Source organism: Gadus chalcogrammus, chromosome 5 (assembly GCF_026213295.1).
Source record: "Gadus chalcogrammus isolate NIFS_2021 chromosome 5, NIFS_Gcha_1.0, whole genome shotgun sequence".
Lineage (NCBI taxonomy): Eukaryota > Metazoa > Chordata > Actinopteri > Gadiformes > Gadidae > Gadus > Gadus chalcogrammus.
Genome location: NC_079416.1, coordinates 14,035,993 through 14,061,428, shown reverse-complemented (window position 1 = coordinate 14,061,428; position 25,436 = coordinate 14,035,993). Strand labels below are relative to the sequence as shown.

Genomic DNA, 25,436 nt, shown 5'->3' with positions numbered 1-25,436 from the left:
GGGGGGGGGGGGGATCATTCAAAAACAGGCCCATAACTGTAAATGTGCCACCTCTTTTTTGCCTAGATATGAAACAATGTAGTTGTAACTATTAGTCACCCTATGCTTTGTGAACCTTCCAGATATGCATGAAACCCCTCACTATAAATTTGTTTTTCATTGGGTTTATTAAAGAAGGATTTGAGGAGATAGAACGGTCCTCGGTGGTACACTTACCATTGTGGTTTGTTTCCTGAGGATGCCCCTTTCTCTATACAGATGAAGTATCTTGAACAACGGTAGCTGTTTAAAATGTAATAGGTGGTGCTGGCAATATAGAAATGTGATGGCTTGAAATGTGCAGAAGGGGTAGCGGTACGTGACAATGGCTAAATGTCTGTCTGAAGAGAGTCGTCAATTGAATTGATGGGTTGTGGTTTCATTCTATCTGCTCGCCAATACCCCTCAAAGTCTTGGAAGTGAACTCATTCAAACAAAAACAATATACCTGTCAACTATTAACATGTTCAGTTGTGTGGTTTATTTCCCCTACGACTGGCCTCACCTTGTTCTTAATGTGTGGTAGATTAATAGCAATTTCACAAAAATTGTAATGGTAGCAGAATATGACGGACAGAAAGTCTTAAATTATTAACTTATAATGATCCATGACTGTTTCTGTTGTTTTATTTAAATAGTAATGTTAATCCTGATAACATTAAGGGCATTGAAACAGTTTAATCAAAAGCAGAATGCAGCGACACTGTAGTTGCATCCCGTTTCACACCGAGGTACATCTCAATGCTCATTTTCTTCTCTGCCCACCAGGCGTGATGTAGTGTAGATCCACCCCTCAGGGTCATGAGACGTCTCAGTCTTGATTCTGTCCCCATAGCAACCAACTGAACTTGACTCTAGAGCAATAATGTTATCTTTGTTAATGTTATGAATCAATCATAAAACCTATATACGTTAGTGACTTTGACCTAAGAAAAATAGACCAATACCATTTGATGGAATATATAATATTATAAAGATGATAAAGATCATGTATCTATAGTTAATACAACACAATATTAAACGTTCTCTTCTTGACAACTTCTCCAATTCAGTCAAACTCCTTCTAAAAGTTGATCCTTCTATAGGATATGAAAATGTTGCTATATATGCAGAGCCTGCTCGCAGTAAAGTAGAGAGCATTTAGGGCAAACTTTTCATTTTTCAAAGAAATGTACATACATCCACTTCATACTTTACATACAATTGAAGTGTACACACTTACATTATCACAACAGTTTAAACAATGGCCATTTTTTAAACGGACAGAAGGGGAGGACGGAGAGAGTCTTTCGTCGTTGGTTTCACATTCATGTCAGAACGAAACGTGCCATCAGCCTAATCAACCCTGTTTGACTATTTTATATTCCCGTTTGATCCGGGCGTAGGGGCCGATGCTGTCGTCAAACACAAAGTCCCATAGTACTCGGGTCCAGGAAGTGTGCTGAGGCAAGTTGTCATAGTACTCTGCCGCAATCCGCTTCACCTGTGGGCAACAAAAGGAAAGTCAGTCATTCATTTGGGAGAAGACCGTTTCAAAAGCCATCTGACCTATAAATTCTGGTCCAAGAAAAAAAACATGAGAACTTGTCATGTTATTTTTTGTCCTTTGGCATTTATACGGGTACATGCTTTGACCTTTATTCCTTATCTCAGTATCCATAACCAGTGACATTGTTAGTGAAATGTGACCTGTTAACATTCTTGCCAGAATTGATGTTGGAAAAATGCAGTGTCGGTGCAGTAAGCAGTCTCACCTGAGGTAGTTTGCTCCCAGGTATGCTGGGGAAGTCGTGGTGCTCCATGTGATACCCCACATTGAACGTGATCATGTTTAGCGATCCGTAATAGGAGTACGTTTCATGGCCCTTCAGGAACATGTAGTGCTCTGCTATGAAATGTCCCGAGATGGGATGCAGTCCCATACAGAGGATGGATCCCGCGATGAGGTAAACCACAGGCTTCAGTCCCCAGAGCTGATAGATGATGAGGTCTACCACCACCTGAACCGCGGCGTTCTGCACCTCCAGCAGAGACAGGGGCTTGGGGTTCACAACCAAGGGCCTAATGGCGTAAAACAAGGGCTGGAGGAAGAGCCAGAGGACCTTCCTGGCTGGCGTGCAGAAGAACCAGCCCTCGATGTCTGTGGGGATGTCCACGTCCAGCTTGTCTCCTCCCAGGTAGCGATGGTGGTCGATATGGTACTTCTTGAAGGAGGCCGAGTAGGGGACCCCGATGGGGAGGTTGGCCCACATGGCGAACCAGCGGTTCCACTTGGCCAGCTTGTTGCCGAAGGCAACGTTGTGGGAGATATCGTGGATGGCCAGGGTCAGGGAGTGGTTGATGCAGCCGCCAAAGGCGTAGGCCCAGAAGAAGATCCACTTCCAGGAGAGGGTGTGGACCATGTAGCAGGCCAAGAGCTGGGTGAGTACCATGGCCGACACCACCCACTTCAGCTGGGGGTCTGGGCCCATGAGGGTCTTGATCTCTGGGTATTTAGCTGAGGAACAGAAGCAGACGGACGGACATGAGGAGGTGGCTTTTTGTCTATCAAAGTTCTCATCTATATCATAAGGTAACATAAAGGTATTGTAGCTTCATAACTTCACATAATGCCTTGTTTTATTGGTCGTAGATGGTATTATTAGGCATATACATGTAAGTTAGTTACAAGGCATAGGTCAGGGAAGGGACACTTGAAGGGCACTACAGGGCAATCTTCAGAGGCAATCGTCTTCTCACTCCTCTCTCTTCAAGACGGTGTCACGGCACCAAGTGTTAGATTTCAGCTTATTTCTAAACTGTTCGGACAGACTTGTTCTTGAAGTCGAAATCAAAGCAGCTTGGCAGGTTGGATTAGAGGGTTGAATAGATGGTTTATTTTCCAGGAATACAGCGAGATACAGACTTAGGTTGAATAATCTATAGTGGACCCGGTGGTCGATGACTTGTTCCTTGGCTGTCGAAACCCTCTACATGTGGCATCGCCCCTGGACAAGATTATATTTGTGTTGTGCCTTTCACTCGTTTGCCATACTTTTGAGGCTGTGATTAAGAGGCCGTGATGCACTGCTGACAGGTGACCCCCTGAGGAGACCACCTGGCCAGAAGCGTGTCACAGGAAGCTAACCCCGGTCTGGACGCACAATGTTTCCTTTGGACTAACCCTAACCACGCGTCTGAATCTGGGTTAGACCGGCCAACGCCAATGTACGGATAACTCTGTGTCTCTCTAATGCCTCCCCGAGGGCAAGGGGCCCGCTGACAAACCTCTTTTAATTGGCCGAGGTGTTTGTTGTGCTCTGGGACCAACCTCTCGAGTAGATACAAGTCCCACTTAAAGAATAAACCGGTTGGCTCACAGTAGTGGGCTGTGGTTACAACATAAATTAAAGATGTGCTTCATTATGGAAGATGGTCGCAATAGCAGTTGTTTGTAGCAAAATAAATGCTCAACATATAATATGTGAAGATGGGATGGAATGTATGCAAAGACAATTTGTGACCATGCAGACGTTGTCTCGGTTCTGTCTGTTTGAACAACCACACAGTGATCGTACAAGATTAAATCAATTTAAACAACCACATGGTTGGGAACTCCTGTTATGTGTCATGTAAATAAGGCTAGTTCTTATCCAAACCTCATTTGTTTAGCAAATGTACTTGCGTCTACTTAATGCCCTACATGTAAATGTAGATATATAGTGCATCATAATTTTAAGATACAATGATTGCTTGAGATTGTTCAAAGTGTCATTGTGTTTTGAGCTAAAGGTAAGATCTATTACTGATTTTCAAAATTATTTACCAAGTTATTTATTTAGTAGTTAATTACCTGCTACCTGGGAAAAAAAAATCAATGAATAGCCAGACCGCATGATAACGTTCCTGAAATGCATAAATTACCAATACATTTTGTCCTCACTCTGATAAATTGCTGCAAGTTTTGTGGGAGAATTGACATACCCTTTGAAGGACTATAATCATTATGTTTCCTCATTAGGATCAGTTTAAGTTAAGCTTGCTCTTTGTTGATTCTTCTGTGAGACTTTTGTCATGTTCTGTGCCACCATATGTACTGATGTTCCTTCTACAGTATAATCCCTCTGATGAGGTCGGGACCAGTTAACGGTTAAAGAGGTTGGTAAAGGAGTGGAGAAGGAGGGAGAGAGACGTAGATAACTGGCTGTTCCTCAATGGATAAAGGAGGCGAGGTTGGAGGATGAGGTAAACTAGATGTTCCTCCATAGATAAGGGAGGCGAGGTTGGAGGATGAGGTAAACTGGATGAAAGTTTACCACCAATACGTGGCAAAACAAGTTGTGCTTGAGAACCACGAACACGACGGAACAAATGGAACCCTGTGGATGTTGACGCCATTTATAGGCATTGTTTGATAACAACCCGGGGGCCTATAGGAGGAGTGACAGAGCCAGAGAATAAAGACCATTTGCCGAAGCTGGAAAGCAGGTGCTCTGAAGACCAGCTCGGCTTTGTATTATTTTCTAAAAAGGGGACCTATTATGCCACCAGGTGTGAGTGTGCCTTAGCCTTACAAGCCGTTTCGAAAATCTGCCCCATATGACATCACTAGTGGGCTGTCCACCTAGATCTGTGCTGGATAGAGCAGTCTACCAGCCTACCAAGGGGACTGAAGTAAACGTTGCTCATCGATCCAGCACAGATCTAATCTGCCCAAAATGTAGGTGGACACGCCCACTAGTGGGCAGACAACTCTCAGTCCAAGCTGTTGAAAAAACCCTGTATAAATACGCACACACACTTAACCGGAGGCCAATTGGAGCGCCTCATTAGGCGAGTGGTTCGAATCTCCCTTTGCACATACTAAGACCTTTTGTAGGTGCTTGCCAGACTGCGCTTTCTATCTTACTTGAATAAAAGATTAACTCAACTGAAGCTTCATCCTTGAAAGGTTCACAGCATATTTGTTTCCACAGCAGTGCTCAGTGAAATAATGTCACTGATTAACCAACATTTACTATGACACACGGGCAACCAGATGATTACGGTTTCTATAAAAAGTTAGCATTATAAAAAGAGATGCCGTGCAGGTTGACAGACGCCCTGGTACCATGTGGTCCCACAAACGTTTCCTCCATTGACAGGATGTGGCCGAGCATGATAATAAAGCCTTTAATAATACAACAGAGGTGTCAGAGAACAAACCCTCTGCATTTTCCCTTCGTGAAGGTTCATGGTCTGCAGATAAAGGTGGGATTTAGGATTATGATACCAGGATATTTTTGTCACAAGAAATGCAACTTTAAAAAAATGACAATTAATTTCAGGATTATTTGGGCTGTTTTTGTTGAAGGTTATCCCCCCCCCCCCCCCCCCTCTCTCTCTCACTCTGGCAAACCGTCCCCTACTACTATCATGGATTAGCAGGAAGTGTGTGTAATTGGTGGGGAAGGAGTCTTGTTCCCGTGCTAACCTAAAGGCTTTGTCAGGCACCTGCTATCAACACGTTGTTTCATAGTACAGAGGGAGATATTAAAGATGGCGGGGTTGGTGATAAGGTATGTTTACATATCAGGGAGTTAACCAGTCTCTGGGATTCTCAAGGCTAATTGAACAAATGTTGATTTATCCAGTTGATTGACTTTTTAATCAGCATTTGGTCAGAATGCATAACAGAATGCATGAGTGATATTCTGTAGGATTCAGTTCAACAGCCGTGTGTAGGTTTATGTTAGGAATAGTCTGGTTTATGACGCTCAGATATTTTCTCGCAGTTGCAATCAGGCTTTTTAAATAGGAAACGAACTTTGTCTTACTGCCCCGACTTTAATCGATACAAACGGCCAGATTCCTGCCACTACTTTCCGTAATCTTTTTAAAATGTATTATTAATTGCAGCAGAGTAGTATCAGTAGTAGTATCAGCAGAAGTAGAGTGCAGACAGATACTGGATAATCTACCCACTCGTTCCAAGCATCTATTGACGTCAATAGATGCAGTATCCTGTCTAGCAACGGCAAACTGGTTTAACCGGCTACATTCTTAGAACCATTGGGGTTGGCAGAATTGTCATGAACTTTCTTGAAAATTAGTTAAGGTTATGTTGAAGTTTATTGAAACAGGAATCATCTTACCCAATATTTCTCTTCTTCTTGAAGTGTGTGGCTGATCATTGTAGACCCATTCAAAGTCTCCTCTTCCACCTGTCTTACCCATGTCTGTCCTTACGACGCTAAGGCAAAGGGCGACTGATCGTACGTGAATAAACGCTCAGACTTACGGGTCACACCCACCCCATGCAGATAAAGGTGTGTGAGGAGCTCCTCCCATAGGGAATAAAGTGAACGATGCACCTGTTAAACATTCCGTTTTAGTATTATTTTGACAACAATTGTGTTGCCATTTTGAATTGTATCAAATATATTTACATTACTATTGATTATAAAAAAAAAGAAAAAAATGTTCGAAAGCATACATTTCGAAAGCATAATTAGATACATAAATGACAAACACTTGCGGATTTGTATCATGTTCGAAATGGAGTGGAAAGAGATTCACACTTATTTAGTCCTATCCCTTCTCCGTAACTAATTGTAATTAAGCTACCGTAGTCATTTTTTATGATTATTAATAATATTTGTAATTCTATATACATTATTATTATTTTCTTTAGGAAGACACATGCTTTGTATGCATTTCATCATGCATGCAGATTTTCAACTAATCATTCCCACCTAATATCCAGATCCAAAAAGATAGATTTATAAATAACAGACTTTTTAACTGCTAGCTGCTTTTTGAATCATTTTTAAGTTGTCGCAGTCAGCACAACACGGACAGACCGCAGCCACAGTCTGAAGTTTGTCAACAAATCCTATGGAACCAAATCGCGCGAGAGTGCGCAACTGAAGCGCATAGTGGCGACGAGACTAGCGTTGTGGAGTTGTGTTGGAGAAGAAGGAGGAAGGCAGAGAACACAAGTCGAAAAGCGGGATAAAACCATTTTAATCAAGAGAAAGTACCGGTTTTGCCATGGCATCGGGGGACACTCTGTACATAGAGGCGGACGGGTCCGAAATGCCATCCGAAATAGTGGAACTTCACGAAATCGAAGTGGAGACTATCGAGACAACAGTTGTCGGAGACGACGATGAACACCAGCCTATGATCGCTCTGCAGCCTCTTGACACGGACGACCACCACTCGATTCACCATCACCATCACCATCAGGGGGTGATCCTGGTGCAGACCAGGGAGGAGGTGGTGGGTGAGGAGGACTCTGAACTACACACCGATGACGGGTACGAGGATCAGATCCTGATCCCCGTCCCGGTGCCCGCGGCGGAGCGGGACTACATTGAACAGACTCTGGTTACAGTGGCCGGGAAAAGCTCGTCGGTGGGTCGCAACAAAAAGGGGGGAAGTGGCAAGAAAGCGGGAAAGAAGAGCTATCTGAGCGGCGCGGAGATGGGCCGCAAGTGGGAGCAGAAGCAAGTCCAGATAAAGACTTTAGAAGGAGAGTTTTCGGTGACGATGTGGGCATCGGGTAAGTTGCTAGGTTGAATTCCTACATGCTGCTCGTCCGCATTGTTCTGCTGTGTGTAACATGCGTCTGGCCCGGTTGCAAGGGATCCCCTCCGCCAGTAATCGGTTTATTTTGAAACTCTGACTCGCAAATATTCCATTGGAAATGTTTTTGTTTTTATGGGAAGCCATGTTTTATCTGTTGATGGGCGCCGCCATATTTCCCCAGTGTAGAAGTATGGCGGCCCGAAAAAATGGCGTTTACTTGGCCAGGGAAGATGGCGGAGGGTGGTGGAGTGAGCGCTCCTGTAGCGGGCTCGCGGAGCAGGCCGCTGTGGCGCAGTTCAGCTGCGTCTCGAGCTGGGGGAGGGTCTGTACGGCTAGCAGCCGTACTGAATGCGCGGCTACTAGCGGAAAAGCATTAGCGCCGAGCTGACGCTGCTAGTAGCCGTACAGACAGCGGTGATTGTTTGACTACTAGTTGACTAGCTCCTCGCTAATGCTAGTCCGATAGTAGCCGCGGTGTATGCGCTCCAGTGGAACTCACCTGACAGCGGAGAGATGTTATTGTTTAGTTAACGACAAACTTGTAGAGGTTGAAACCTAATGCTTAAAGGGTTTTGCACACATGTATAACGTTAGCAGTTGTAGATGTTTTTAAACCGAACACCCATTTAAACCGAAGTGACAATTAAAATATTAACTCCGTTAAATTACCGGGATCTTTATTTGCTCTTTTGGTGGTATTCGAGGGACGTTTTGAAGCGGACCGTTATCGCGCGCACCGCTGCGAAGGAAGGACGGGGTTGCGTGTCAACCGGCGAACGGAGCTTTTAAAATGGACTTCTTTAAGCGCAGTGCACTAAAACTATACCCCTACACTAAACTCAGATGACAAGAAGGACATCGACCATGAGGAGGAAATCATTGGGGAGAACTCGCCGCCGGACTACTCCGAATACATGACAGGCAAGAAGCTGCCGCCGGGCGGTATCCCGGGCATCGACCTGTCGGACCCGAAGCAGCTGGCCGAGTTCGCAAGGTGGGTCGAGAAGGGTTTTTCCTAGGAAAATAGGAACGTTTTGAATATTGGGGTACCTGCTGATCTCTGGACTGCCATCATCCCCAACAATCAATCACTAATTTATTTTATTCATTAAAGTTGTGGTTTCTCATGTTGCTATCAGTATGAACTTTGTGATTAAATATATATATTCTTCTCTAGAATGAAGCCAAGAAAAGTAAAAGAAGACGATTCTCCTCGAACGATAGCGTGTCCGCACAAAGTGAGTGAAGTTTTCAAAATCTTAAAACTGCTGTCTTTCTAGGTTCTGTTTTGTTATATTGTTGTTATATTTTTGGATTACTCGCCACATCTTAAACTATTATTTGAAAGTTATTAATCAAAAAGCCACCTTTTTGTTATATGTTATGTTAGATGCAACAGGGATTGTACATCAGAATAAGTCATTTAAAATCCAAATTAAACTTATATAAACGTATCCATACTTATCAAAACCTTGTTTTGCCACGTCTAGCCTGATGCAGTTTCAAACACTACAATAATCATCCCATAATGACAAATACATAGATTAATTTACTTAACAAAGACCAAACCACTTACTAACATTGACATACTTGTAGATAGAGGGATAGATAATACCTTATTAATCCCCCGGAGGGGAAACAGGATATAATACAATACAATAAATGGTAAATAAATAATACAAAGTAGTGTGGAGGAAAACTAATGGATGCTTAAAGGGGTAGTTCGGAATTTTGGACATAGGGCCTGATTCCGAAGTGAGCATTGGTATTCTATATCACTGGAGACAGTTTTCAACACATTTCATTCAGTCCTTCTAGTTGCAGAGTTCGCTCGTGCTAGGCTAGCGCAAGTCAACGGGCAATGCTAGCCTGCTATTAAAAACAGTCTTACCCACTCCACAGTACACCCGAGGTAAATCAATTATAACGACAGACTATACATCTAATTGTCTGTTTATAGAATAATGTTAGAAATAAAACCAACCTTGCATTGCATTGCATTTTGAGGGAATTGCGGGGTCTCAGCAGCAGTGTTTATATTCCTGTACGTAGGCTACGGCAGCGGCGGACTTATACCTAGGTTACCTGCCGCTGTCATTGCTACAAACGCAGAGTACAGTGAACGAAGGAATTCTACAAGCGTATTAAATTAACAAGATATGGCCACGTTTGGAGGAGTTAGCGATGCATCTGCTTTTGAAGACGATTATGAGGAATTTGTTGTATCCAACGAACCGTACATGTACGAGCCGGTGTTTTGATGTCAAAGCCAGCAGCAACAAAACACAGTTGAGTCCTTTCTGGATCTCGCACTGGAAATTGGTGGAAACTTTGTGGTGCCCATCTGTACCGTTTATTTCTACAATTTCTAAAAGCACACTGAACCATCATGTTGCCTAGTCGTTCAATTGCGCTTCTGTCCCACGCTTCTGTTTACGTTCTTCTGTCGTGATTCGGTTACAAACCTAACCAGCGCATAGTAGAATTCCGCTTCTGCTGAGAAAGTAGTCCCTCGATGATTCATGCGATGGATGGTTAGTTTTATTTCTAACATTATTCTATCAACACAGACATTTAAATCTATAGTCTGGCGTTATAATTGATTTACCTCGGGTGTACTGTGGAGTGGGTAAGACTGTTTTTAATAGCAGGCTAGCATTGCCCGTTGACTTGCGCTAGCCTAGCACGAGCGAACTCTGCAACTAGAAGGACTGAATGAAATGTGTTGAAAACTGTCTCCAGTGATATAGAATACCAATGCTCACTTCGGAATCAGGCCCAATGTCCAAAATTCCGAACTACCCCTTTAAGTAAATGCTCAAATAAGGACAAACAGTATAAACAGAATAACTTGTGGTAGTGGTAGTACTTCACAGTATATTCGTTTGTAAATACTTCCAAAACGGAGGCAGTCATTAAGATGTGAAGACGTCCAGACCTAGTGCCTGCAGTGGCGTGCTCCCTGCGCTGGTTCTCACCTCGTCTCCTGTGTCTCCATGCCCAGGGATGCAGTAAGATGTTCAGGGACAACTCTGCCATGAGGAAGCACCTGCACACCCATGGGCCACGGGTGCACGTTTGCGCGGAGTGCGGCAAGGCCTTCGTGGAGAGCTCCAAGCTGAAGAGACACCAGCTGGTTCACACGGGGGAGAAGCCCTTTCAGGTGGGTCCCATGGCTGCAAGTTTTGAGTGTTTAGTTGTTGGTTTAGTATTTAGTTGTTGATTGTTTAGCTGAGTCAATAATATAAATCTTGTATGAGGAAGGCATAGAACACAAGTCGTAAAGCGGGATGAGACCATTTTAATCAAGAGAAAGTGCTGGTTTTGCCATGCCATCGGGGGACACTCTGTACATAAAGGCGGACCATGCCAGCTGCAATCGTGGAACTTCACGAAACTTGGTACTTTGTATCCAAGGTAGTTGGTAACCAGGCTGTATTGTGGTGCTAGGGTATGAATACTCGTATGAAATGAACCTAGTCAATGTATTGCACTTACAACTAGAAGTTGTCCTGGTTGTTACTCTGTCCTATCCCAGGGTCTCTGAAACTGGTAAGTGGCCTTCAATGTCCCTTAGAAATGTCCTAACGTTTACACCAGAAAAGGTGATAGAGTATCTTTCTTTGTACATTGAAAAAAATCTTTGTATAAAGACGGATGTCATCTGATGAGTGAAACAGGGCAGAATTTATGCCCTGCGATTATTGAGTCCAGTGGTTGTGGAGCACCGTGCCGTGGTTCATCACGGCAGAGTTTCCCTTCCTACTGAAAGGTTGCAGGTACTCAGCCCTCTACTCTGTAACACTCCTCTTCTCTCATCCGCAGTGCACGTTTGAGGGCTGTGGAAAGCGGTTCTCCCTGGACTTTAACTTGCGCACACACGTGCGCATTCACACTGGAGACCGGCCATACGTCTGTCCCTTCGACGGCTGCAACAAGAAGTTTGCCCAGTCGACGAACCTCAAGTCGCACATCCTCACACACGCCAAAGCAAAGAACAACCAGTGAGTGGGCGTGGCCCAGCGACCTGCAGCGGGAGGACGGCAAATCGCTGGCTCCGCTCCTCTGCGGAGGACAATCGTCGGTGAACTACTTTGTCGCAGGACATGAAGCCCCCTTTGTATTCTTTCTAGAAAAGCAAATGTTTTAAAACTAAAAAGACCTTTCGGAGAAAAAAACGAAACATTTTTGATACGAGTACAAGAAACTCTGGAACACTCGCTCCCCGCTTCCTTCCTGGCGTGTTTCGGGGTACGGCAAGGCAACGTTTCTTCAAGCCTAAAGTTTCTTCAAATGAAGACGATAATTCATGGATATGTCCCTTGAGATTTTATTTATATATGTTCCCATCTCCATCTCATGAATCATTTACACACAAAAAGCCCCGGTAATGGTCATCAATTCAATTAAATCCTGGAATTTGTATTCAAGTTAAGTGTGCATATTGTACACTTTTTCTTTAGCACAAGCTTTGCGATAACATCTTTTTTAAATAGCTCTTGTTGGGAGATTTGACCTTATTGTTGCCCTCCAATCTGGACAGGAGGTCAGAGATGTTCTTCATAGGTTTTCTTTTTGTATGTTTGTCTTGATGCGTCAGAATCATTTAGATGATAGCAATGTTATTTCAATAGTGAGGCGTGATTAAAACATTGTTTCCCTTGCACTACCAGATAGAAAAGTGTCACGTCTGTCCTTGCATACTTTAACCCTTCAGAAACTCTTAACTGTCATAGATTGTAACAATTTATTTTTCTTGCCATTTTAACTTCAATCATTTGAATTTTGTCTCTTCTGCAGAGTACATTTTTTAAGTGGATCTCAAAGCTGTTACAGTAAAGATGAGCCTTCTAACTTATGTGTTTTATCATTCTTCAAACTTTTTAAGGGTTTGGTTTCTTTCGCTGCAACTTGATTGAATATATTCTTAAACCCAATGCACACACACAGCGCAATCTGAACCACAATGAGCACAATTGTAGTGAGCTGCGTTCGACTTGTAGACGTGAACCCAAACATGGGTGTGTGCTTTCGGCTTAGGATTGGTTGGATGCTTCAGGGTTAACGTTGGCCAATGAGGGTCAAATATTTTAAGAAAATAGGACAATTGTTCAGTGGCGGCTGGCGATCGAACATGTTGGTGGGTCACAGTAATAGACGGGGGGTCTGAGGTTCCCCCCCCAATATTTCTTTTTGAATTTAATAGATTTGTTTTCCTGTATTCTGGTGCATTTTGGGGATGGCCACTAGTGGCCCACTACCTATTTACCTACTTTTCATTCAGATTCATAGCCTACATCCTGACTTGCAGGGCCTGGACAAGCTTACACTGCATATACAGACCTACTTCATGGCCATTCCACCAGCCATTGCTATTTGACCCATTGTTGTTATTCTAATATTGAGACAAATCATGATCACTGTCCTATAGTGTCAATTTTTTGTGAGTCTCAATGTCTAATTCAAATGCAGTTAGAAATATGGGACAGTTGCCTCATTTTGTTTGTATGCTACAGGCCAAAAGACTAAATGAATATGTAACTTACTTGCTCCTTTTAAGTATAACATTGCTTGGGGAGTCCAATTCCTCCACTGAAAAGGGTGGAAAGTGCTTACAACTCACTGCTAGTTAGCGATCTATCTCCTATGTAGTTGTGGTGCGAATGCTGCTGAGGGAGGTAGCATATTTGATTGATTCGCTGAATTGTCCAATCATGTGGTGATAACAAAAAAGAAGCGATACAAATGGCCTGGGGCGCACACTGGTGCGACCCGAGGGCGAATTTTCTTGCGCCAATGAAAAGCTGTCTGCTTGATAGAAAGCAAAAAATTAGCGAGCTTACATTGACTTCAACGTGGCCGGTGTAAGTGCCATATTGGCTCGGCTACCAGATCGGCTCGGGGTCCGTCGTCTGCTGATTACGTCACACAATACGCTATCTACAGCAATAAGGTATTTTATGGCTTAAATTAAAGAGCCTGTAATGATCTTTCATTTTGAACATAGACCATTCCCAACCTATCTGTATGGATAGTTTTCTTCTAAAAACAAAACGTCCCTCGGAATCATCTTGGCTGTTAAGATAAGCCGTCCGTGTTGCCAGATTGGGCACATTTTCAGCCTGATTTGGCTACTTTGAATCACGTTATGCTGGAAAAACGGGACATATGCCCAATCTGGCAACACAAACCGAAACTAGACAGACCTACTCGCGCTCACACATGTGCTCGCTGTGGTTGCTATGACGACAGCCAGAGCTACAACACATAACAGCCAATCACAACTGTCCCTTAGCAGCCAATCACAATGTAGCCTACGCCCATTCAAGCGTACAGCCAATGATATTGTGTAACGTAATCAGCAGACGACGGACCCCGAGCCGATCTGGTAGCCGAGCCAATGTGGTACTTACACCGGCGCTCCTGACTTGGAGGAGGGCTTTATTTCGACTGACCAATAAGTATTCTAGCCCAAATCATTTACGTTCAGACGCATTTAAATGGTTGCTGGCAGTGACAAGCATGTCACACAATTAATCGAGGATAAACGCTATGTATTTTTGTTGATTTATTTCGTAATGATAATAGTTAGCAGATATATTCAACTGAATATTTCACGGAGGGGCGGCGCCCTAGCGCTCCCTATTGACCCAGCGCCACTGATCGTGAGAGTTGCTGGTGTTGTATTTCCTCGGACAAACGGATGAACAAAATGTTTGCAATGAGTTTCGGCTTTGGATATGGATAAACGTAGCCTAGAAATCTAGACGCCCCTAGCAGCAGCAAATTTAATTTGCAGCCAGGGAGGTCTAGCTTTCTGTCGTCGTTTTTCGCTGCTGGAAACAGAAAATGGGACAGGCCAAGCTCTGGGACAGGCTAATCAGATCGTGAGGGGCGGTATCGAGCAGAATAACGACAGAGCTGCGACGATTCCGTGTTAAGGTAAACAATAATGGCTGTTGCTGCTGGCGAACAGCTGTCTTTCGACTCGGCTTTGGCCGCGACTCTTCAAGACTTGAAGTTATCATTTTCTTTGAGAAATGATCAAAGAACTGCACTGAAGTCTTTCCTGGAAAAGAAAGATGCATTCGAGTTTTGTCGACCGGATACGGTAAAAGTTTCGTTGGTCTCCACTCTCTCAATCCACCATTCGCAACACTTCCCCATGGAAATTTCCGTCGCTCTGACTACGTCACCTTCTTCGTTGCTCTGATTGGTTGTAGCGCTATCCTATTGCGTGCAGAGGGAACTTGAAAGACAACCGTCTGGCTATGGTCTGGCTTGCCAGGCTAGGATAAACGGGGATTGAAAGAAGAAGACTATGAAGGTATTATTGTAGCAAAAGTCTTTAGCACCTGTAACTGCAGAATTTGAATGCGTACACTAAAGTCACAGTAAATTTGAAGTTGTATATAGATGGATGGATGGATGGATTGATGGATGGATGGATGGATAGACACTTTATTGATCCCTTGGGAATGCTCCTTCAGGGAAATTCAAAATTCCAGCAGCGGTAGTACAGACAAGACACATAAACAAGCAAGAAAAACACAAGCTAAAATGCAACAAAACATTGTATAAATAAATACATTTTAAAAAGAAGAAGCAGCAGCAGCAGATTTTAGCAGAAATTATTATATCTTATTTGTGTTAAGAAATGGAGTGTGTAGCAATAAATAAATAAATAGATTATGCTAGCTCGATCAGTCTATCCTATTTCTATTTCCCTTTATTCACTGTACTGTACTCCTCCTGCTGCCCCCCCCCCTCCTCCCTCCAAGTGCGGAGTTGTGGAGTGTGATGGCACGATGGACAAAGGAGTTCATTAGTCTGTTGTCGCGGCATCTGGGGAGGAGCAGCCTGTCGCTGAAGGAGGTTCTTTGGTTGCTGATGACAGTGTGCAGAGGGTGGCTGGTGTCATCCAGGATGGCCAGAAGCTTCTTTGTGGTTCTCTCCTCTGCCACTGTCACCAGTCAATCCAGCTTGAAGCCGACCACAGAGCCGGCCCGCCTGATGAGGAGGAGTCCCTCTTGGTTGTGCTGCCTCCCCAACACACCACAGTGTAAAAAAGGATGCTGGCGACCACCGACTGATAGAACATTGACAGAAGTTTACTACAGCTATTAAAAGATCGCAGCCTCCTTAAAAAATACATTCTGCTTTGGCCTTTCTTGTAGAGGTGGTCGGTGTTGATTGCCCAGTCCAGTTTTTTGTCAAGCCACACTCCCAGGTACTTGTAGCTGCCCACGGTTTCCACCTCTACCCCATTGATGTCCACTGCTTGGGGGCGTGGCCTTGACTTCCCAAAGTCTATCACCAGCTCTTTGGTTTTTGATGTGTTGAGCTGCAGGCTGTTTGCATGGCTCCAGGTGACAAAGTCTCTCACTAGAGTCCGGTACTCCCCCCCCCTATACACCCCATGATGGCTGTGTCGTCAGCATACTTCTGAATGTGGCACGATTCAGAGTTATGGCTGAACTCTGAGGTGTATAAGGTGAAGAGAAGAGGGGCCAGCACAGTCCCCTGAGGCGCCCCAGTGCTGCTGATTAAGATGTCCGATGTGTCGTCCTTTAATCGAACAAACTGTGGTCTATCTATGAGGTAGTTGGTGATCCAAGTTATCTATATAATTTTTTTTTTATTTATGTATATATTTATTTTGCATTTGTACTCTAAAGTCACAAATGTGTATCAGTACATTTGTAGTCGTGAATATTTTTTATACCATTGTAAACACAAAATAGGGTCTACGAGTACGCAAATCTGTGTTACAGGTGCACAAATCCTTTTGCTACAATTATTGCAGCGCAGTTGGTGCAAAACCAATTCGCACACCTGTGTATCATAATCTGAGATCATGCCCAAAAGGTGTGCATTCGTAAACCCAAATTTGAACTAATGCATCAGAAGTTGCACATCTGTGAAAAATTTCCTCACAAATAAAATGATAAAGAACGCTATGTTAATTCAGCATTTTAATGAGCGAGCACAAATCCATTTTACAACTGCTCGAATCTGCTCCTGCAAGTCTCAGCTGTGGGGTTTTTTGCAGGTAGTTTTGCAATACGTCTTGGTTTTAAATGTGTAGCAAAAGTATTCGTATCCGTAGATGCCAGAGCGTCCGTGGGCGGGACAAAATAGTTCCGCCCATAACTTCCTAATCCAATGAAAATCGGCAGGGATGCATTTCTCAAATTACACTGGGACCCACCGCGTGCCAACAATGGACCTATAAAGATTGCAGCATACTCTGTGCGGGATACGTTGCTTTCTGGAGAAGTGAAGAGGGCGTCCTACTGCCTTACATTATGTTAAATGAAATGACTTAGTTCAAGTGAATTCCCTCCTAAGTATTGCATTAACATTTCTGAACTTATGTTATGGCGACCATTAAAAAACATTGAAGGACATTTGTGGCATGTTAATGAAATACTTTGGGGGGAATTCACTTGAACTAAGTCATTTCTTTTAACATAATGTAGGATACCCACCTCCGTTCAGTAGGACGCCCTCTTCACTTCTCCAGAAAGAAACGTATCCCGCGCAAAGAGTATGCTGCGATCTTTATAGCTCACTAGAAGACACGATGTTGATGGGCGGAGGGGTGGAGGAGGACGAAACGGAATAATGAAGGCCTGCAGGTGGGAAGGGCTCATCCGTGCGGGATCTTTGGCTGTTCAATGGGACTCAGCTCCCAGTTCCTCTAACGGTCTTCGATTCAAGGAAACAGGATTTATTTTTTAATAAGAATACCGAAAAGTTAGGGGGAAAAAAAGTGTTGTTGAAATCATTGTACACTGAACAAATTGAAAAAACGCTTTATTTTTGTACAAAGTTTGCTAAATTGTGAAAAAATAAATAAGAGACTGACCACATTTTGTTGTTTCAGGACTCGCTTTCTTTCTCAAGGATTCTCCTTGTTTCCTGGTTTACGTTTCAAACACTAGTCCTTTCTCTCAATTTTCTATGATCAGAATTCAAACTTGCTCAGGGTGAAAAAAAAAAGAATTATGAAGATGAGATGTAGACGAAGCCTCTATTGTGCTTTTTATTCAGTGAACCCCCAAACTTAAAGTGTAAATTGATCCTCTGCTGAACACAGAGAACATTCAGTGAACCCGCTGAGTCGTTGTTAACCAAACAGAAAAACAGTCCCTCTCAAGGACTCAAACAATAGAAGAACAGCCCCTTACATGAACACAATAAACACAAAGGCCTTTTGTTAATTTTTAGTTGGACACATTATTGTATGTATAGTGATGAAAGTTCTGATTGGTTGAGGGTTAGGGTTATAGTTATCGGTAGAACTGTTAAACAAGAGATAGACTGTGTTCTCTTCGTCGACTGAATATGAGAGGTGGGATGGAGTCACTGCCCATATAGTCAATCAAAATGTATAGCTTTTTACTTGAATTTACTGAATGACGACGACAGGGAATGGAACTGACAAGGATTGAAAATACATGCTTTTTTTGATGGATTCAGTGCAGTCATATGCTGTTATATGCCTACTTGAAAACCAAAAAAATCTAACTAAACGCCTGTTTTTACTTGTAAACACGGAAGAAATCCATCTTTCACTTTCAACAACCAATGATTACAAACCAAGTGTTTCATGGATTTTTTTGGGGTACCATTTTGGACCTTTGGATGACAGCAAAATCAGTGGACGACATGGAGGTAAGAGAAGGATGGAGCAGTGCCCATCCTGTCCGCCCCTAGCGGCTCCGGTCTGCTAGCGCGGCGGTGGCTGGCAACAGTCGGCGCAAGGTCCACCAAGACCTGCACCGTGTGGGCCAGCCGACCCAAGCCCTCGTCCTCGGTGATCATCTGGGCGGCACAGATGGATTCCTGGGGGAGGAAAGGAAAAGGGTGAGGGCCTGCATATCGGTGTCTTTTCATTTGTCGCTTTTCATTAGAGCCGTGCACATGCAGTCATGGGGACACAAGACGAACGCTACTAACGAAATGGAAAGAGGTGCAAGGAAAGTGCGCAACTTACATCGGAAAGCAAAATAACATTCTAAGTAAAGTAGAGGAAGCATGGATGAGCTTGCAACAAAATGCTCACTTGATGCTAATGTGGTCTCATGCGGGGCGAAAAAAACACCATGATTGTTTTCCCTCTAGATACGTTAGCCCTTATCAAGCAGTTCTAGATGGTGTCCAGTCAGCAGCGGGTAGTGGGGCTGCTTAGGGTGCTGCAGCACCCCCCCCCCCCCTGGCGGCCCCTGGCTGTAACTGCAAGTGAGAAAGTTTTCTGAACAAATCAATACGTTTTTTTTTTGTATAATTTTATCATACAACATGATTTTTCATTAAATTATTGACATCCACCCTTTTTATGATATTTATCATATTATCATTTCATTTTATTTAAAACATTGTCTGTGTAGGCTGACGTAGGCTATGACGCACAACGCAGAACTGTCGATAGCTGAATATGGTACTATGCTGATTTTACATAAGCATGTTGGTGTTCAACATCTGTTGTAGTGAACATTCTAAAACTGGCGTAAAATGTTGCTGCCATATCAATAGACACGTTGAATGTTATCGTTTTGATTCTGGAATCCCGCACGTAAACTGGTTGGCAAAAAAAGAGCAAAGACGGACGGTTCACTTGACAGAGAAACCGTCGCTTTCCTCATATCAGACAACTCGTAACTCTGGATGAAAATGAAGGCTTTCTTTTATTGTCACTTTCCTTTGTAAACCTTTAGAAATAACCTCCCGAATCCTTGATATAACGCTGTGTTTAATGCCGGACCGCAACAGCTTGTCGGCATGTTGTTAGTGTGTGAAATTCAGCACAGTATCAGCCGCATTTCCACATAGTTTACTTGCTAACGTTTGTGAATAACAGTGGCCAGTTGGCAGAACTATTTTTACACACCAGTAGAGTGTTTATCAGAGCGGAGCCCTGAATGTGACGTCACCCGTCATCTCGTCTCTGTAAACAATGGATGTGCGCAGCATTTATTATGACGTCATTATATAGACTCTCTCTCAGCACCCCCCCCCCCTCGGACTGACTTTCCGCGTCCCTGGTGTTACCCCCTATATTTTATTCGATACATTTCGACAGTGTTACCCCTTATGGGTTATTCATGACGACAGATAAAAAATGACAGTGTTACCCTTTACGTTTCATTTGATAAAAACGACAGTGTTACGCCTTATGTTTTTATTCATGACGACCAATAAAAAAACAACAGTGTTACCCCTTATGTTTTTATTCATGACGACCAATAAAAAACAACAGTGTTACCCCTTATGTTTTTATTCATGACGACCAATAAAAAACAACAGTGTTACCCCTTATGTTTTTATTCATGACGACCAATAAAAAAACGACAGTGTTACCCCTTATGTTTTTTTTCATGACGACCAATAAAAAACAAGTGTTAACCCTAAGGTTTTTTTTCATGACGACCAATAAAAAAAGGAACAGTGTTACCCCTTATGTTTTTTTCATAACGACCAATAAAAAACAACAGTGTTACCCCTAATGTTTTTTTTCATGACGACCAAAGAAAAACGACAATAAAATACAAGTGTTACCCCTTATATTTTATTCATGACGACCAATAAAAAAAAACAATGTTACCCCTTATGCTTTTTTTCATGACGACCAAAGAAAAACGACAGTGTCTCCCCTCATGTTTCATTTGATAAAAACGACAGTGTTACACCCTATGTTTTAATTGATAAATATTGACAGTGTTACCCCTTTTTTTTTTTTTCATGACGACCAAAGAAAAACAACAGCGTTACCGCTTATGGTTTTTTTATGACGACCAAAGAAAAATGACAGTGTCACCCCTCATGTTTCATTTGATAAAAACGACTGTGTTACTCCCTATGTTTTAATGGATAAATATCGACAGTGTTACCCCTTATGTTTTTTTCTTGACGACCGATAAAAAACGACAGCGCTACCCCTTATGTTTCATTTGTTGAAAACGACAGTGTTACCCCTCATGTTTCATTTGATAAAAACCATAGTGTTACCCCTTGTGTTTTTTTTCATGACGACCAAAGAAAAACAACAGTGTCACCCCCTATGTTATATTTGATAAATATCAACAGTGTTACCCGTTATATTTATTTCATGACGGCCGATAAAAAACGACAGTTACCCCTCATGTTTTTTCCATGTTGACCAATTAATAACGACAGTGGCACCCCTGTCGACGTTTTTGCAGTGAGCCGAACATCACCTGTTTAGAGTGTTAACCTCCGAACTTAACAATGCACCATCAAGACACCGGATAAAGTCATCACAGAGGTTATACTTGACTTTATAATTCGCATGAAATAGAGATAAGAGTCTTCCAACAGAAGACAACAGCCGGACTTGAACCCCGGTCTCCAGCGGGTTAGGCAGAGTGCACTCCACTGCACCATTGAGGCGATGACAATACACAATAATCAATCATGAATAAAGATGATATACATGACATTAAAATGTATGTGTGTATTTCTATTATTTCCCTTGTTTTTTTTCATGACGACCAATAAAAAACGACCGTGTTACCCCTTATATTTTATTTGACAAAGACAACAGTGTTACCCCTTATGTTTTTTTTCATGACGACCAATAAAAAACAACAGTGTTACCCCTTATGTTTTTATTCATGACGACCAATAAAAAACAACAGTGGTACCCCTTATGTTTTCTTTCATGACGACCAATAAAAAAATGATTTTTTTTTTCATGACGACCAATAAAAAGCAACAGTGTTACCCCTTATGTTTGTTTTCATGAAGACCAATAAAAAACAACAGTGTTACCCCTTATGTTTTTTTTCATGACAACCAATAAAAAAAAACAGTGTTACCCCTTATGTTTTTTTCATGAGGACCAATAAAAAACGACAGTAATACCCCTTATGTTTCATTTGATAAAAACGACAGTGTTACCCTTTTTGGTTTTTTTCATGACGACCAATAAAAAAACAACAGTGTTACCCCATATGTTTTTTTTCATGACGACCAATAAAAAACAACAGTGTTACCCCTTATGTTTTTTTCATGACGACCAATAAAAAACAACAGTGTTACCCCTTATGTTTTCTTTCATGACGACCAATAAAAAAACGAGTTTTTTTTTCATGACGACCAATAAAAAGCAACAGTGTTACCCCTTATGTTTGTTTTCATGAAGACCAATAAAAAACAACAGTGTTACCCCTTATGTTTTTTTTCATGACAACCAATAAAAAAAAACAGTGATACCCCTTATGTTTTTTTTCATGACGACCAATAAAAAAAGGATGATTTTTTCATGACGACCAATAAAAAGCAACAGTGTTACCCCTTATGTTTTTTTTCATGACGACCAATAAAAAACAACAGTGTTACCCCTTATGTTTTTATTCATGACGACCAATAAAAAAACAACAGTGTTACCCCTAATGTTTTTTTTCATGACGACCAATAAAAAACAACAGTGTTACCCCTTATGTTTTTTTTCAGGACGACCAATAAAAAACAACAGTGTTACCCCTTATGTTTTTTTTCATGACGACCAATAAATAACAATAGTGTTACCCCTTATGTTTTTTTTCATGACGACCAATAAAAAAATGATGTTTTTTTCATGACGACCAATAAAAAGCAACAGTGTTACCCCTTTTGTTTTTTTTCATGACGACCAATAAAAAACAACAGTGTTACCCCTTATGTTTTTTTTCATGACGACCAATAAAAAAATGATTTTTTTTTTCATGACGACCAATAAAAAGCAACAGTGTTACCCCTTATGTTTTTTTTCATGACAACCAATAAAAAACAACAGTGTTACCCCTTATGTTTTTTTTCATGACGACCAATAAAAAAAGGATGATTTTTTCATGACGACCAATAAAAAGCAACAGTGTTACCCCTTATGTTTTTTTTCATGACGACCAATAAAAAAAGGATGATTTTTTCATGACGACCAATAAAAAGCAACAGTGTTACCCCTTATGTTTTTTTTCATGACGACCAATAAAAAACAACAGTGTTACCCCTTATGTTTTTTTTTCATGACGACCAATTAAAAACGACAGTGTTACCCCTTATGTTTTTTTTTATGACGACCAAAGAAAAACAACAATGTTACCCCCTATGTTTTTTTTCATGACGACCAATAAAATGAAAAAAACGACAGTGGCACCCCTTATGTTTTTTTTCATGACGACCGAAGAAAAACAACAATGTTACCCCCTATGTTTTTTTCATGACGACCAATAAAAAACAACAGTGTTACCCCTTATGTTTTTTTTCATGACGACCAATAAAAAAAGGATGATTTTTTCATGACGACCAATAACATGAAAAAAACGACAGTGGCACCCCTTATGTTTTTTTTCAAGACGACCGAAGAAAAACAACAATGTTACCCCTTATGTTTTTTTTTCATGACGACCAATTAAAAACGACAGTGTTACCCCTTATGTTTTTTTTTATGACGACCAAAGAAAAACAACAATGTTACCCCCTATGTTTTTTTTCATGACGACCAATAAAATGAAAAAAACGACAGTGGCACCCCTTACGTTTTTTTTCATGACGACCAAAGAAAAACAACAATGTTACCCCCTATGTTTTTTTTCATGACGACCAATAAAATGAAAAAAACGACAGTGTCACCCCCGTCGACGTTATTGCGGGGATCCGAACATGAGCTTTTTAGAGTGTTAACCTCCGAACTTAACAATGCACCATCGGGACAGCGGATAAAGTCATCGCAAAGGTTATACTTGACTTTATAATTTGCATGAAATAGAGATAAGAGTCTTCCAACAGAAGACATCAACCAGACTTGAACCCCGCTCTCCAGTGGTTTGGCAGAGTGCACACCACTGCACCACTGAGCCGATGGCAATACACATCAATCAATCATCAATAAAGAGGATATACATGACATTAAAATGTATGTGTGTATTTCTATTATTTCCCATATTTTTTTTTTATGACGACCAATAAAAAACGTCAGTGTTACCCCTTTTATTTTATTTGACAAAGGCAACATTCTTACCCCTTATGTTTTTTTTCATGACGACCAATAAAAAACAACAGTGTTACCCCTTATGTTTTTTTTCATGAAGACCAATAAAAAACAAGTGTGTTACCCCTTATTTTTTTTTTCATGACCAAAAAAACGACAGTGTCATCCCTCATGTTTCATTTGATAAAAACGACGTGTTACCCACTATGTTTTAATTGATAAATATCGACAGTGTTGCCCCTTATGTTTTTTTCATGAAGACCGATATAAAATGACAGCGTTACCCCTTATGTTTCATTTGATAAAAACGACAGTGTTACCCCTCATGTTTCATTTGATAAAAACGACAGTGTTACCCCTTGTGTTTTTTTTCATGACGACCAAAGAAAAACAACAGTGTCACCCCCTATGTTTTATTTGATAAATATCGACAGTGTTACACCTTATATTTATTTCATGACGGCCGATAAAAAACGACAGTGGCACCCCTGTCAACGTTTTTGCGGGGATCCGAACATAAGCTTTTAGAGTCTGACGACCAATAAAAAACAACAGTGTTACCCCTTATGTTTTTTTTCATGACAACCAATAAAAAACAACAGTGTTACCCCTTATGTTTTTTTTCATGACGACCAATAAAAAAAGGATGATTTTTTCATGACGACCAATAAAAGGCAACAGTGTTACCCCTTATGTTTTTTTTCATGACGACCAATAAAAAACAACAGTGTTACCCCTTATGTTTTTATTCATGACGACCAATAAAAAAACAACAGTGTTACCCCTTATGTTTTTTTTCATGAAGACCAATAAAAAACAACAGTGTTACCCCTTATGTTTTTTTTCATGACGACCAATAAAAAACAACAGTGTTACCCCTTATGTTTTTTTTCATGACGACCAATAAAAAAATGATTTTTTTTTTCATGACGACCAATAAAAAGCAACAGTGTTACCCCTTATGTTTTTTTTCATGAAGACCAATAAAAAACAACAGTGTTACCCCTTATGTTTTTTTTCATGACGACCAATAAAAAGCAACAGTGTTACCCCCTATGTTTTTTTTCATGACGACCAATAAAAAACAACAGTGTTACCCCTTATGTTTTTATTCATGACGACCAATAAAAAAACAACAGTGTTACCCCTTATGTTTTTTTTCATGACGACCAAAAAAAAAAAACAGTGTTACCCCTTATGTTTTTTTTCATGACGACCAATAAAAACAACAGTGTTACCCCTTATGTTTTTCTTCATGACGACCAATAAAAAAATGATTTTTTTTTTCATGACGACCAATAAAAAGCAACAGTGTTACCCCTTATGTTTTTTTTCATGAAGACCAATAAAAAACAACAGTGTTACCCCTTATGTTTTTTTTCATGACGACCAATAAAAAACCACAGTGTTACCCCTTATGTTTTTTTTCATGACGACCAATAAAAAAATGACGTTTTTTTCATGACGACCAATAAAAAGCAACAGTGTTACCCCTTATGTTTTTTTCATGACGACCAATAAAAAACCACAGTGTTACCCCTTATGTTTTTTTTCATGACGACCAATAAAAAAATGACGTTTTTTTCATGACGACCAATAAAAAGCAACAGTGTTACCCCTTATGTTTTTTTTCATGACGACCAATAAAAAAAGGATGATTTTTTCATGACGACCAATAAAAAGCAACAGTGTTACCCCTTATGTTTTTTTTCATGACGACCAATAAAAAAAGGATGATTTTTTCATGACGACCAATAAAAAGCAACAGTGTTACCCCTTATGTTTTTTTTCATGAAGACCAATAAAAAACAACAGTGTTACCCCTTATGTTTTTTTTCATGACAACCAA

At 41.3% G+C, this 25,436-nt stretch overlaps 2 protein-coding genes across 2 annotated transcripts; one reads left to right on the top strand and one right to left on the bottom strand.

The window, feature by feature from the left end:
• Positions 1-60: 60 nt before the first annotated feature.
• degs2 (delta(4)-desaturase, sphingolipid 2) lies at positions 61-6,425 on the bottom strand. Its single transcript, XM_056589856.1, has 3 exons — positions 6,153-6,425; positions 1,794-2,536; positions 61-1,522 (listed from the first exon to the last, which is right to left on the bottom strand). The coding sequence occupies exons 1-3, from the start codon at positions 6,232-6,234 to the stop codon at positions 1,379-1,381; spliced, it is 969 nt and encodes a 322-aa protein (XP_056445831.1). The 5' UTR covers positions 6,235-6,425; the 3' UTR covers positions 61-1,378.
• A 432-nt stretch (positions 6,426-6,857) lies between these two features.
• Positions 6,858-13,441, top strand: yy1a (YY1 transcription factor a). The gene is made up of 5 exons (XM_056589854.1): positions 6,858-7,564; positions 8,434-8,584; positions 8,768-8,828; positions 10,595-10,753; positions 11,416-13,441. Exons 1-5 carry the CDS (start codon positions 7,051-7,053, stop codon positions 11,596-11,598), a joined length of 1,068 nt encoding a protein of 355 aa, XP_056445829.1. The 5' UTR covers positions 6,858-7,050; the 3' UTR covers positions 11,599-13,441.
• Positions 13,442-25,436: the final 11,995 nt, after the last annotated feature.

What these genes read in the sequence shown, in the direction of transcription:
- yy1a (XM_056589854.1), top strand. Translation starts at nt 7,051, where the DNA reads ATGGCATCGGGGGACACTCTGTACATAGAGGCGGACGGGTCCGAAATG. An exon ending in GGTGACGATGTGGGCATCGG is followed by an intron (nt 7,565 to 8,433) that starts GTAAGTTGCTAG and finishes CACTAAACTCAG; the next exon opens with ATGACAAGAAGGACATCGAC. An exon ending in CGGGGGAGAAGCCCTTTCAG is followed by an intron (nt 10,754 to 11,415) that starts GTGGGTCCCATG and finishes TCTCATCCGCAG; the next exon opens with TGCACGTTTGAGGGCTGTGG.
- degs2 (XM_056589856.1), bottom strand. Translation starts at nt 6,234, where the DNA reads ATGGGTAAGACAGGTGGAAGAGGAGACTTTGAATGGGTCTACAATGAT. An exon ending in AAGAAGAAGAGAAATATTGG is followed by an intron (nt 2,537 to 6,152) that starts GTAAGATGATTC and finishes TCTGTTCCTCAG; the next exon opens with CTAAATACCCAGAGATCAAG. An exon ending in CTGGGAGCAAACTACCTCAG is followed by an intron (nt 1,523 to 1,793) that starts GTGAGACTGCTT and finishes TGTTGCCCACAG; the next exon opens with GTGAAGCGGATTGCGGCAGA.